This window comes from Elephantulus edwardii, unplaced genomic scaffold (assembly GCF_000299155.1).
Source record: "Elephantulus edwardii isolate Elephantulus edwardi_28Jun2011 unplaced genomic scaffold, EleEdw1.0 scaffold00003, whole genome shotgun sequence".
Taxonomy (NCBI): domain Eukaryota; kingdom Metazoa; phylum Chordata; class Mammalia; order Macroscelidea; family Macroscelididae; genus Elephantulus; species Elephantulus edwardii.
Window position 1 is genome coordinate 41,537,033 of NW_006399753.1, and position 14,151 is coordinate 41,551,183.

Sequence of the window (14,151 nt, forward strand, 5' to 3'; positions counted from 1 at the left end):
GCCCAGACTAGAGTTTCTCTTAGCAAAATAGCTAATAGAGGAAAAGCAGCAGCATAAAAATCAGGCTTGATTCAAATGCACAGTGTCTCTCATGCTATGTTTCAATCACTAATTTGCACTGGTTTATCCATTCAAATTTATGAATAGCTCATGCTATTGATGGATGTTGGTATTGTTATACAATATGTAGAAGTTGTAAGAACAAATTTTTAAAACTTAAGAGGAAAACTACTGTAATTTATTACTCAACTTGTAGCCTGAAATTTATGTATATATTATTTTTGGTAAAATAAAAATGTAAAATATTAACAAATTGTAAACGAGACAGACATTGAAGTTGCATATGATTGGAACTGTAAAATGAAAGGCAGTATTTCTTTTGTAGTCTTACACCTATCACCCAAGAAGAAGCTTTACATATTTTGGGCTTTCAACCCCCATTTGAAGATATTAGGTTTGGCCCATTCACTGGAAATACAACTCTTATGAGGTATGAAGCTCCCACTGAGAGGTAATACCTATTTCTAAGTTAATAATGAAGTAGTATTCTATAGATATGTTCCAGAATAAGCCATGTGTCTGGCTACTGAACTCCATCATTGACTATATGCCAACCTTGCACTATGCCTGAATATCTCCAGAATTTCATTAATTCTGTCTTATAAATCTGTTGGCTTTGAGAAAATCTTCTTGTAATTTTCAGATGGTTTCGGCAAATTAATGACCACTTCCATGTGAAAGGATGTTCTTACGTCCTATATAAACCTCATGGGAAGAATAAAACTGCTGGAGAAACTGGTATGTAAACATATGGTAGATTTTATACACACATAAACCAATCCACTCCTCTTTACAAATAAACATAAATGCTTCAGGATCCATCTCAAAGATTAGCTGCCCTTACTCAAGGGATACTAGGTTAAACTTAAATCTAGACCATTACTATTAAATCTGTTTTTCAAAGGGGACAATCTGTCATCTAGGCTTCTTTTCTATGTTTATCAGTTTTGCCTCTTTTCATCTTTTTGAACTTAAAGGCATGTTGTAAATGCGAACAGTCATGGTTGGGTCTATGCTCTGTGTGTGTATGCATATTGTGTGAGGAAGACCGAGAGACACTTTCAGGAATCAACATGGAATTTCCTGAAAGGAGATGGAAGGATTCTCAAATATTTGCTGCTGTTTTTGTTGTGTACCATCGAGTAGGAACTAGCCCATAGCTGACTGACCCTCCAGCAGATTTTCAGAAGCAGTTAATCCTGCATAATAATACATAGAAACAGGATGAGACTATAAAATGGACAGAGTCATTTTATTTATAACAAAAATCAATAGAGTTGATGTTAAGGATTTTGTTTTAGGTGCCAGTTTAATAATCTCATTACTTAGGCTGTATTTTAAAATTGACACAAAAATCTATTGATTTTTACATGTAAGAAAACTTTTTCAGAGATAGTATATGTTTACTGAAGTTAAGGATTGAGGATAGAGTGGAATTGATCTCTGTTGTCTTATGCAGACTTAGAATTTATATTTCTGCTCTATACTTAGTATTTTTGGTTTTTTATTTACATTTTTATTCTTTGAAATTAAAACCCCAATTTTTAACATTTTTTATTCATAAATATTTTAAATTTTAAAAATGAAATTTTAAATTTATATAATGTGTCTTTAATCCTTTCAACATGAAGGGACAGTTTCTGTTACTCACTTTTTCTTCAGATGTTTTTTATATTGGTTTGTATACAATAATTTATGCTGTTTCCTTCATGTTCATTGTCTTTTATTGTCTTTCATTTACATTGTGTTTCATACAGTCATTCATACCATTGTATTTTATATAATTAATCACTATTGTTGTTGGTGTATACTGTGGAATTAAAAACAACACATAGCTGGCCGTCCAGCAGGTTTTCAGAGACGGTTAGTCCATCTTTCTCCCATAGCACTGTTGGTGGATTTGAACTGTGTGCCTTTGGGTTGCCAATGCAACTCCTTAACCACTAGGCTACTGATATATGCCTATTATTACCCCATCTCTTCGGTCTCCATTGAATCTTTCTCCATGTCTTCACCAATACTTCTCATTTGCCTACTAAACTCTGCTATCCTAGTGATTTTTACCCTTCTCCTTTTTCTGCCCCATTGTTCTTTTCTCCTTCCTGTTTTTAAACATTTATACACATCTAGCTAGTTATCCTTCTTTTTTTACAATACTGATCTTACGCAGTATGTGGCCTTGAGATTGAGTTAGTTTGCTCAGCATAATGCTCTCTAGACTGTCCTAAGTTATATAGTATTTTACAAAATTGATTCTTAGTGGTGCATAGTGTTCCATTGTGTGAATGTACCACAATTTCTCAGTGCATTTGTTTGCTGATGGACATTTGGGCTGTTTCCATTTTCCTGCTATTGTGAATAACACTACTATAAAAATAGGAATACTTATCTTGACTCGTGTCTATTTCAGAATGTTGTTGTTGTTGTTGTTATGTGCCGTCAAGTTGCTTGCGACTCATAGCGACCCTGTGTACAGCAGCCCTAAACCCTGCTCTTTCCTGTGCCAGTCTCACTGTCTCTGACACACCCACCCCCATTACCCCAGTTACTGAATCAATCCACCTCATAGAGGGTCTTCCCTTCCTCCACTGTCCCTCCACCCTCCCAAGTATGTTGTCCTTCTCCAAGGACCGGTCCCTTCTTGCAACATGTCCAGAGTATGTCAGACGAATCCTCAGAATCCTTGCCTCCAAGGAGCAGCCTGGTTTATCCTCTCCAGGATGAACCTGTTTGTTTTCTTAGCAGTCCATGGTACCCTCAATACTCTTCTCCAGCACCACAGCTCAAAGGCATCAATTCTCCTTCTGTCCTCACTAGTCATTGTCTAGCTCTCTGATGCATAGCAAGTGATTGCAAAGACCATGGCCTGGATTAGGCGGACCTTAGTCTCCAAAGTGACACCACTCCTCTTAAGAAGACTTTCCCATCGCAGTATGTCTTTTAATTTCCTGGCTGCTGGTGCCAAGAGTGTTGACTGTGAAGCCAAGCAAACTAAAGCTGTGAACAATCTCAATCTCTTCACCATCCATCCTGATGCTGCCAATTGGCCCAGTGGTAAGAATCTTTGTCCTCTTGACATTGAGCCTCAATCCATATTGTAGGCTGCAGTCCTTGACCCTCTGCAACAAGCGCTTCAGGTCCTCCTCAGTTTCAGCAAGCAGAATTATGTCATCTGCATATAGCAGATTGTTGATGGATCTTCCACCAATCCTTATGCCACACTTCTCATGGAGCCCAGCCTCCCGGATAATCTGTTCTGCATACAGGTTGAAAAGATATAGAGATAGGACACATCCCTGGCATACACCCTTCCCAATTTTGAACCATGCAGTGTTTCCTTGCTCTGTTCTGACAACTGCCTCTTGTTCTAAGTATTGGTTTCGCATAGCATGATCCAGTCTTCTTAAAAATAATATATGCCTTACTATATTAAATAATGTCTTCCATTTTAGAGAGTGACCCTTTTCTGACATTGTCCTGATATTCTGGGGATGCCTAACAGTAGGCTTTTCTATACAATCTTCTCTCTCTTCTGTTGGACACATGGTATTACCTGATTATTCCCTGAGTATGAACCCTCCCATTCAGTGGTTTTGTTTTCTTCTTGTATTCTTTCCTCTGTCTGGAGTGTTGAAACCCTTCTTTGAGTTCTATCTTGATTCCTTAAATCAGATATGCTCTTTTCCCTTTCACTTCTGTACCTCTACTATGGCATTGCCTTGGCCTACTTTATATTAAAGTTCTTTATGGAACAAGTTCAAAGAAGGTATCTTTTGTTTGTAGTAGCCTGTATCATTAGTAGGTGCTCAGAAATCACTGAGTTAAATTAAATTTTCCTCTCAGCAAGCCAGTAGCTCTTAAATGTGTTTCCTGGACCATTATCATCTTATAACTTGTTAGAAATGCAAATTCCTGATTTTCTACTCAAGACTTCTTGGATCATACACTTCAGGGATGAGTGCTAGTATCTATTCTCTTATCAAGCCCTTCTGGTACAGTGTGAGAACTACTTTTGGCATTTTCCTATGGAGGTGGTATATAAACTTTTTATCAAGGCTTTGCTTTCTGAATGCACCCTAACCATATACTCTTGTACTTATTCCACACTCAGTGTGTAAATTCAGGTATTTGTTTGAATTGTGCTCACTTAATCCCTAGGAATTCTCTGAATGTTCGCCTGGGCTGATCAGAGTGAGAGCTAAACTCATCCATTCTCTATTTTACCGCATTACCTCTGCTTTGCTTGTTTTTATGGAGCAGCCTGCCTTATACATACGTGTCATTGCCGAAAGAGTTACATGTTTGTTTGTTTTTTTTAAAAGCAAAGATTGAAGATTATGGATTTAAATTAGAGTTTGGCACATTGACCAGCCTCCTTTTTAAAAGAAAATTTTATTGGAGCACATCCATACCCATTAAGTTACATATTGCCTAGTTATTTTTATGCTGCAAAGGCACAGTTGAGTAGTGGGAGTCATGCTTGTTACCCATAAGCCAAAAATATTCATTATCGGTCCTTTAAAGTTTGCCAGTCCCAAGCGAGCTCTGGTGGCCTACTGGAGAGAAGCTGCACTGCAATCCCTAAGGTACGCGGTTCAAATCCACCAGATGCTCTGCTGGAAAAGGAGGAACAATCTCCTCCTGTACCAGTCAGATCTGATTTGAGGCTACAGACACAAATAATAATAAGAAAATTAAAATTTTTTAAAAAAATGGTTTTTCTAAAGTTTGCCAGTCCCTAATCGAAATTACTCAGGTTGTTCTCTGTCTTGAAGTTAGGATAACAAGACATCTTTCAGTATCAGCTAACTCTGTTAAGCCCATAATTGTTACCCTATAGAAGGAAAAAGCTCCTTCCTACCTAGAAAACCAGGATATGAAGAGTATTTGCAGCAGATACAGACATTTAAGAGGAGGGAGCACACTTATCTCATTGACCTCTGAAATTTGGATGTATTCCAGGACCAATAGTAATTATTATTTGTAGTCAAAATTAGAAAGTCAACTGCTTTGTTATGTTTGACTTAACTCATTGTCTCGAGTTGAAACTGAATAACAGCTGACCTTCCACTGATTTTCCAAAGCTGTAACTTGTATGGGAGGGGTGGGAGGGGACACTGCTCATCTTTCTCCCATGGAGCCACTGGTTTTCGAACCACCAGAGAGGTGCAGCCTTTGTCTTAGTAGCTCAATGCCCTACGCATTAGAAGGAAAGTGTGAAAGCCGTGAAGATTTTTATTGAAATATAATGAGTTCTTTTATTAAAAGCTGAAGTTATTTGAGAAACATTTTTATTTCGTATTTTTACAGTTATAAAGATTTCAAGAATTTTCCTAGGCTAATTATTTAAATAAGCATCTTTTAGTAATTATCAAATTTGTAAGATGCTTAAATCCATATAATATTTTTGTTCCTGCTCTTGGAACCTATTAACAACTGAATTCATTTAGGAAAAAAATATTGACTCATATTTTTATTCTTAGCATCTTCATTTAGGTTTGCACTTGGGTGGTAGATTTTAAGTTAACTTGGCAGTTAAACAAAAAAATTTCTGGAAGACTTACTCATCATTTGTCTTAATGGAATAGAGGTTTTAGTTGAAAAGGTTTTGCAGTGGAGTAATGCTGTGGTGATAGGTTGTGAAGTGAAAGTCTGTGGGAAAGGTGCAGTTGAAGCCTTGAGGAAGGAACTTACCCAGTGTGTCAGGGCATGTGTGGTGGGCTTATATAAGACTTGTCACTGCTACATCTTTTAAGCATGCTATTTTCTCTGGTCTTCAGCTACTTCATTGTCCAGAAAACCAGTTATTATAACTGGCTTGTAAGCTTCTTTCTACTTCATGTATTTTTAGAATTCCCAGTTTTAGTGGGCTAGTTGTTAATGAATAATTTCATTTCCCCCAGTATATACAGTTTAATGAAACCTCAGTTAATGGCTTTAGGGACTAAATACTGACAAAAATCTGTTTTTCTCATAGTAATACTTTGAAATTACCAAAAATATAGTTATGAGAAATATATAAGAAGAGGCTACTACCAGTGTATCTCCTTAGAGAAATTCTTGTCTAAATATAGTGTGTGATGCTCTTCTAATCTGTAGAACTTTTGTAGAAAGTTTAAGTATGAATTAGTAAAGAAAGTTTACCTTTTGGGAACTTGTTTATTATTTAGGATTTATATTTATTGCCTTCAGATAGAGGTGTATACAATACAGAGATTGTACAAAATGATAAGTGTATTCTGAAAAGAAAAGACTATCATTTAATTTAAAAAATTTCTGCTTTAAAAATATATTTTATAAAGACATCTTGGTGTAGTAGTATATGTATTTAAACAAATATGTTCATTTTGAGGTTCTTACTAACCAACTGTAGTGATAGCTATTTATAGCCAGAGAATGAATGCTAGTTTTTATATAATAATTACATTTTATAGACAAGTATGTATATTATTTGAAGATCTTGGTAAACAAGAAAATACATCAATTATTTAGTTTGCTATTAAGCATACCTGAATTTCCATTTAAAAAGTTAAATGTAATATCAAGGGTTTTTTGTACTTTTCAATAGCTTCTCGTTTTTCTTATTTCTTGTTATTATGTGTTGTCAAATCTCCTGCAACCCATAGCGACCATAGTAGAGCCTGACCTTTCCAGACCCAGACTCACTGATTCCAACACACCTAACCCCATTTTCCCAGTTACTGTATCAATCCATCTCATCCAAGGTCTTCCTCTCTTGTGTCATCCCTCTACCCTTCCAGACCCTTCTCCATCACTACAACTCAAAGGCATTGATTGATTCTTCTATCATCTTTAGTCATTGTTCAGCTCTTTGATGCATAGCAAGTAATTGTGAAGACCATGGCCTGGATTAGGCGTACCTTAGTCTCTAGACTGACATTGTTGCTTTTCATTACTCTGAAGTAATCCCTGACAACAGATTTTCCCAGTGCAATTTGATGGCCCTACTCTGTCCTGTAGGTTTGCTGTGCATCTGAATTGGCTCAGTTGTTGTTATATGCTGTCAAGTTGTCTGCAACTCATAGAGACCCTATGCATAGTATCTCTGAACCCTGACCTATCCTGAGCCAGTCTCACTGTCTCTGACATGCCTGCCTCTATTATCCTAGTCACTGTGCCAATCCATATCATCCAGGTTTTCCTCTCATGGGTAATCCCAGTGTATTACAGTGCTATCTTTTCTGTCTTTAAATCCTTTACTAGTCCTTTGTGTTAAGTATAGATAATACTTTATGTCCCTCAAACTTTGTTCATTTTTGTTTTTTAGCTTCAGGGGCCTTGGCAAAGTTAACTCATGGATTGAAAGATGAATCACTGGCTTATATCTATCATTGCCAAAATCATTATTTTTGTCCCATTGGCTTTGAGGCAACCCCTGTTAAAGCTAATAAAGCATTCAGGTAAACTTTTAAATATTTTGTATAGACATTTCATGTGGAAAAAATGTTCTTGAAAGCATTTAAGAAATAAAGTCTCATATAATTGGGAGAATTGATGGTTTTGCTTCTTATACATCAAGTTAGACTGCTGAAATCCTACATTTTTGAAACATTTTAGCTTACATTTGTACAGTTTGATACTTAGCCCTTTATCATAAAATATTTGCAAAAAACTTTATATCCTGTCTGTGCACTCATCAAGTGGAAAATGTGAGTAAATTAAAAAGCATCTTCCTTTTTCATAGTGCAAAACAGGATTTGTCAAGGTTTTCTTTTGTTCTGGCTATAAGGAAGCTCAAGAGTGAATTTTCATTTTTAATCCTAGGAGTTTTTTTAATCCTGTGGTTATTTGCGTTTTTTCTTTTGTTAGTCTAGAGTTTATATTATATAAAATATTTATGTTTATAATTACATTTGTAACTTTTTTTTAAAGAGACAGTCTTCCAGGTAAGAGAGCGTGACTAAGTGTAATACTTTTCACACACCTTGGGAAATTTTCTTTGTATTGTGCTAAGGTGATACCCTCATTGAGAAGAGTGTCAGCAGAAGCAATGAGTACAGATGGATGGTCATGATATCCCTGCTCAGCTGAGTTTCTGGTGTATTCACATCTGGAATCATGGCAGCCGTGCCCTTTCAGTGACTAATCTCTTAGGGGAGGTCCAGTGGTCAGGTTGAGAAAGCATAGCTTGGTCATCTAGAGTTAAGATGGGTTCTTTGAGGTTGGGTCCTTGTGGCCTTTGAGTGGATGAGATCCTGAAACAGGCAGTAGTGTCTTGGAACAACTTCGAAGCCACACATTGTATTTTTGTTGAGTAAAGACTAAGACTCATTACTTTTGTTCTTTTGTCTTTGGGACAACCCCAAGAGGAGGAATGCAGCCATTTAATTTCTCCAAGGTCTGATATCCACTACTCATCTCTTTTGAAGTGAAGTTTTTAGTGTGGCATACTGTATTACTCCTACAGTTTTATCCTGCAAGTTTACCTTTAGATGTTGTTGTTGTTATATGCTGTCGAGTTGCCTGCAACTCATATCGATCCTGTCTGTGTATAATAGTCCTAAACGCTGCTCTATCCTGTGCCAATCTTATTGTCTCTGACAAACCTACCCCTGTTACCCTAGTCACTCAGTTATTTTGTATCAAATATAAAATGGGATTTTACTCTTAGATATTTTATATTTTCTAGAGAATTTCTCATATATGCCATTCCTGAGAATCATCAGATAGGCTTTTAAAAAATATGTAAATCTGTGGTCTCTACCCAAGACCTACTTGCATTAGGATTTTCAAAGATAGCATCTGGCATTGGTTTATTTTTTTGGTTTGTTTGATTATTATTTTTTTTTTAGAATTGCACAGGGGAATCACCACTTTAATATTTTCTTTTGGGGGATCCCATTTGAAATTTCAAATGCACATTGAAAGTAGATGAGTAGGTGAGGAATGCTAGTATTGTGATAGGAGTTTTTTCCCTTCCAAGTATCTGAGTATACTAGCCTTAGATTTTGTTATAGGAAACTAAGACCTATGTATAATTTAGGCTTTCTCTTTACTAACCTTTAAAGGTTGGCTCAGGCCTAAACTTTAATACCTATGCTAGCTTAAAGAATGCCATTTTTTAATAAATTATATTAAAATATAATTGAAGCAATATACTCAAGGGAGTAAATGACCTTTACTAAGTATACTGTGGATGTATTTTATGTTTAGCAGGGGTCCCCTCTCATCACAAGAAGTAGAGTATTGGATCTTAATTGGAGAATCAAGTAGAAAACATCCTGCTATTCACTGTAAAAAGTATGTAAACGGTTTTGTTTTGTGTTTCTTTAGTTGAGGTATGACTTACAGATAAATGTACAGATTTTAATTAAATAGTTGAGTTTTTATTATAATGATAAAGTTTCTTGACTTTTTGGCCACTGACTAGAAGAGATCCATATTTGTTCCCATTCCCAAAAAGGGTGATCTAACAAAGTGCAGACATTATCAGGTAATTTCTGCATAGCACATGCAAAGGAAATCTTGCACAAGATTATTTTAAAAAATGCCTGGAAAAGTCCATTATCAAGGAACTGCCAGAAATTGAAACTGGATTCAGAAGAGGCTGTGACATGAAGGCTGTCATTGCTGATGCCAGATGGATCTGGCTGAAGACAGATAATACTACAGAAATGTTTACTTGTGGTTGCTTTATTGACTATGCAAAGGCATTTGACTGTGTTGATTGTAATAAATAATGGCTGACATTGTGAAGAATGAGAACCCCAGAACTTTATTATACTCGTGTGAAACCTCTGCATCGACCAAGAAGCTGTTGTGTGAACAGAATAAAGGAGTACTGCAGGTTTAAAATCAGGTGTGCATCAGTTTTGCATCCTTTTGCTATACCTCTTAAATCTGTGTGCTGAACAGAGAATTCAAGGAACTGGACAACATGAAGAAGAACGTGGCATCAAAATATGAGGATGACTAATCAACAGCCTGCGCTATGCAGAGGACACACCATTACTTTGCTGAAAGTAAAGAAAATCTGAATAAGATCAAAGACTATTGAAAAAGATCAAAGATTGAAACCTTCAATATGGATTACATGGTCATCATTATGAAAACAAAACCCTAAGAAAACCCTCCCACTAGACCAATAGGCAACGTCATGATAGATGGAGAGAAGATGGAAGTTGTTAAATGATAATAATATTAAGTTAGATCTCTGTTAGGTCTCTGTGGTAGATGCTTTTGTTTATTTGGAACTCTGGTGGCTAATGGCAATAAGCTGCCCTGTAAATCCAAAGGCACAGGATTGAGGCCACCAGCTGCCCCGTGGGAGGAGGATGGGCAGTCTTCTCCCATGTGATTAACTGCTTCTGAAAACCCACCAGAGTCAGCTATGGGTCTCTTCCTAATCTGCACCACACTATAACAGCTACAACAGTTCTATTTATGTGGCATATATCTCCATATATCCTCACCTTTAATTTGTTAAAAATACTTTACGGATAAGTTTTGGATTTTTTTTGTTAAAAATTTTTCCTCAGTATTTATGTTTTTTGATGCTATTGTAAATTGAGTTGGACAAAAATATTTCCTGGTAGTACACAAAGCTGCAGTTCATGTTTTTAACATTGACCTCAAATCTTACATCTTTACCAAATTCAAACATTAGTCATAGTGACTATTTTGTCATTCCCTGAATTTTCTACATACTCATCATGTCTGAAAATATTTATTTGCTAAGTTTTAGAAAGAATAAAAAAGAAATATGTAATGTTTTTAATGTAATCTGTAGGATATCCTCTGATATTGTTAGTGCCGCTGAGTTGACAACTCATAGTGAGCCTGTGAACATCAGATCTGAGCCATGCCCCACCCTATGCCATCCTCCCCATCTCTGATACTCTTGAGCCCATTGTTACACTCACTATGCCAATCTGTCTTTTCAGAGTCTCCCTCTTTTTCTGACCCTCCACCTTTTCCAGTATAATGCCCTTTTACAAGGACTTGCTCTGCCTGACAGTAGCCCCAAAGTGTATGAGACTTCAGTTTCACCATCCTTGCCTCTAAGGAGCATCCTGGTTGCCTGTTTTCTGAGATACACATATTTGTTCTTTTGCCATTCCATAAGATACTCAGTGCCCTTCTCCAGCCCCACAGTTCAAAGGCATCAATAAATCCTCTGTCATCTTTACTCATTGTCCACCTTTCAGGTCCATAGAAAATATTTGATAAAATGTGGCTTAGATCAGTCACACTTTAGCCTTTGAACTGGCATTGTTGCTCTTTAGCACTTTGGAGAGGTCCTTGACAACAGGTTTCTTTCAGTGGAACATGTCTTTTGATTTTTTGACTACTGGCACCAAGGGTGTTTTTTGTGGATCCAAGTAAGACCAAATCCTTGACAAAATCAGTCCTTTCACAATCTTTTTCATAGGAAAACCTGCCATTTTAAAACTGCAAACATTGGCAGTAGTTGAGAAAAAAAAACCACACCAGATTTTTCATAAAAACAAGATTTTGTTCGATAACAAACCAGAGTAAAAATAAATAGATAGATAGACAGATAGCTAGATAGCTAGCTAGATAGCTAATTGTAGTGGCTTGTTAAGTGCCATGGAGTAGACGCCTAGTCAGAGCAGCCCTGTGTACAGCAGATCAAACTCTTGCCTGATTCTGCCCTAACCTGCAATCTCTGCTGTCCTTACTCCTGTTGTTGCAGTCAATGTAGCAATTTAGTCTTGTGAAAAATTTCATTAGAGTTACATTTTAGTCTTAAAATTGCACTTTGTTCTCTTTCTTCACTATAGATGGTCAGATATTGTTACTGATCTAAATACTCAAAATCCAGAATATCTAGATATCCGACACTTGGAGAGGGGCCTACAGTACCGAAAAACAAAGAAGGTAAGAACACCATTGTGTCTGGACTTTTTTACTGTATTTTTCTCAGTGTTCTTTAGGTAAATAGCACAAACCCTAGTTCAGACCATATTAAAGAGAGATTTAAAAAGAAAAGGCCAGAGGTTTTATCCTTGAAACTCCAGGCAAGGAATATAGCCTGGGCTCATAAGGAATTGCTACCAGGTATTAGAATGATGGGCTAAAAACTAGTCTTTCTCACTCTTTTGGGCTTAATGTTTTACCTTCTGAAGATGATTCTCCTTTTATTTATATTTAGGTTTCCTTTTCAGGTGAACAGTTCAGACTGAGGCTGACTTGCATCAAGTCCCATTGTATACTCCTGGGAGAGGGTTAGCAAGATTTACTTAGCTTGAGATGAATACTCACCATGATTCACATTAACTGTGGCCATGACGCAGAGTCATATGTTACAAATAAGGCTGCTGAGGGCAGTTGATGTAGAAAGTAGATACTGTGGACTGCCATAACTCTACTAATATGGAGAATATACAGGAGAGAGATAATGAGCTGTCGTCCTGGTGTTTAATCAGATGGGAAAATGTGTATGAGTGATTAAGAGGCATGTGAAAAATACGTGAGCGCACTCTTATAGTTTGCAAAAGCTTGGAAAGATGTGGGGTAATATACTTGGATGATATTTGAAAGATTAACTCCTAGTTTGAAGTAGGTGAAAGGGGAGAAGTTCAGAGGAACAGAAGTAAGTATAATTAATTGGACTTCATTTTTTTCCCCTTAGGTTGGGGGGAATTTACATTGCATCATAGCATTCCAGAGACTTAATTGGCAAAGATTTGGCCTTTGGAACTTTCCATTTGGAACCATCAGACAAGAATCACAACCTCCACCCCATGGCCATGGAATTTCCAAGTCTGAGAGTGAAGACAACATCTCCAAGAAGCAGCATGGACGTCTGGGCCGGTCTTTCAGTGCTAGCTTCCATTCAGACTCAGCGTGGAAAAAGATGTCTAGTATTCATGAAAGAAGGAACAGTGGCTACCAGGGTTACAGTGATTATGATGGAAATGATTGACTGTGCTGCTACGAAACAGCCGGTGAATACAAGTGATTGGAATGTACACCTGATATACACATCTGTATTAAGAAAGGGGGAGATTTTAGTAAGTCTCCGTTGAGTATGAATAGATCTTGTGGTACAAACATAATCTTAGAGTTGTCCAGTAAATAAGCTTGTATATGATTATGATGGATGCTCTTAGCTATATGAACAGATAAGCACAGTTTATTCTCTTTTTAAAGGTAAAAGTAATAGAGACAACCAGGATAAAAAAAAAAAAACAAAAAACCTTTTTTTCGCAAAACCCAAGTGAAATATGACATCTATCTAAAAAAAGTAAAAAATAAATTTACGTAGTAGTATTGAGACATGAAATACGCATGAAATGATTTAATTCTCTAGACAGATTTTAATCCTAAAATCAAGATGTTTATGTACTATCTGCCCTTTTTACGAATTTGGGGCTGTTAATGTAAAGTTTCATTCTCTTTAAAAGCTCATTTAAAATTATATTGAGTCTAGTTCTTTTATTTGTAGTGGTATCTTGCCTGCCTCATCTGATTTGCTGGTTAAGTGTCTCAGGATTCTCAAACAAGAGGCAAAAAGAGAAGACTCAAACCAATTTTTTTCTGTTGGTGCAAAAGGGTAACTTAGTGCATTGATTCAGGATATTCTTGACTTTATTCACTAGGTATGTCACTGTCAAATACTGATAAGAGCATCAGCTCTTGAAAGACTTCTGTAAATCCAGAATAAGCTTTGTGTGTCCCCACCCCAGGAGTAGGGTCAAAGAGTAAGGAAGTGTGATGTTTTTATATCCATGATAATATGTGAAATAAGATCTTACATTTGATTGGCCCCTTGATACAGAATCATACATACTGTGATAAGTGCATTAAGATACATTAGGAATGCCATTCCAAGTCACTCAGAGGACAGCTATCCATGTTCCATTTTCAAACTCTGAGCTGTTTGTTTTATTTTAAAACTGTTAAAAATTAACTGCTTAAAGTGAGTGTTAAGTTATTAGAAAGTGTAGATTTCATGTGTTTGAGCTCTCTAATTGTAGATTGTTTTCTGCTGCTAACCTGTGATTCAAAAAAGACTAGAATGTCTTATTTTTTTCATTTCAGGGGATTGTTCAAGGATTCAAATCAGTAACTTGGTTTTTACAGGGTGCTGGAATGTAGGTAACC

General features: G+C 36.5%; 1 protein-coding gene across 1 annotated transcript in view; it reads left to right on the plus strand.

The window, feature by feature from the left end:
• The window catches only part of BIVM (basic, immunoglobulin-like variable motif containing), a 30,327-nt gene extending 17,334 nt beyond the window's left edge, over nt 1-12,993 (plus strand). The window contains exons 4-9 of the mRNA XM_006879400.1: nt 386-490; nt 704-798; nt 7,349-7,481; nt 9,235-9,321; nt 11,826-11,922; nt 12,677-12,993. Coding sequence (XP_006879462.1) covers nt 386-490; nt 704-798; nt 7,349-7,481; nt 9,235-9,321; nt 11,826-11,922; nt 12,677-12,970 — 811 coding nt within the window. The 3' untranslated portion in view covers nt 12,971-12,993. The remainder of the gene's footprint in view (nt 1-385; nt 491-703; nt 799-7,348; nt 7,482-9,234; nt 9,322-11,825; nt 11,923-12,676) is intronic.
• The last annotated feature ends 1,158 nt before the right edge of the window (nt 12,994-14,151 follow it).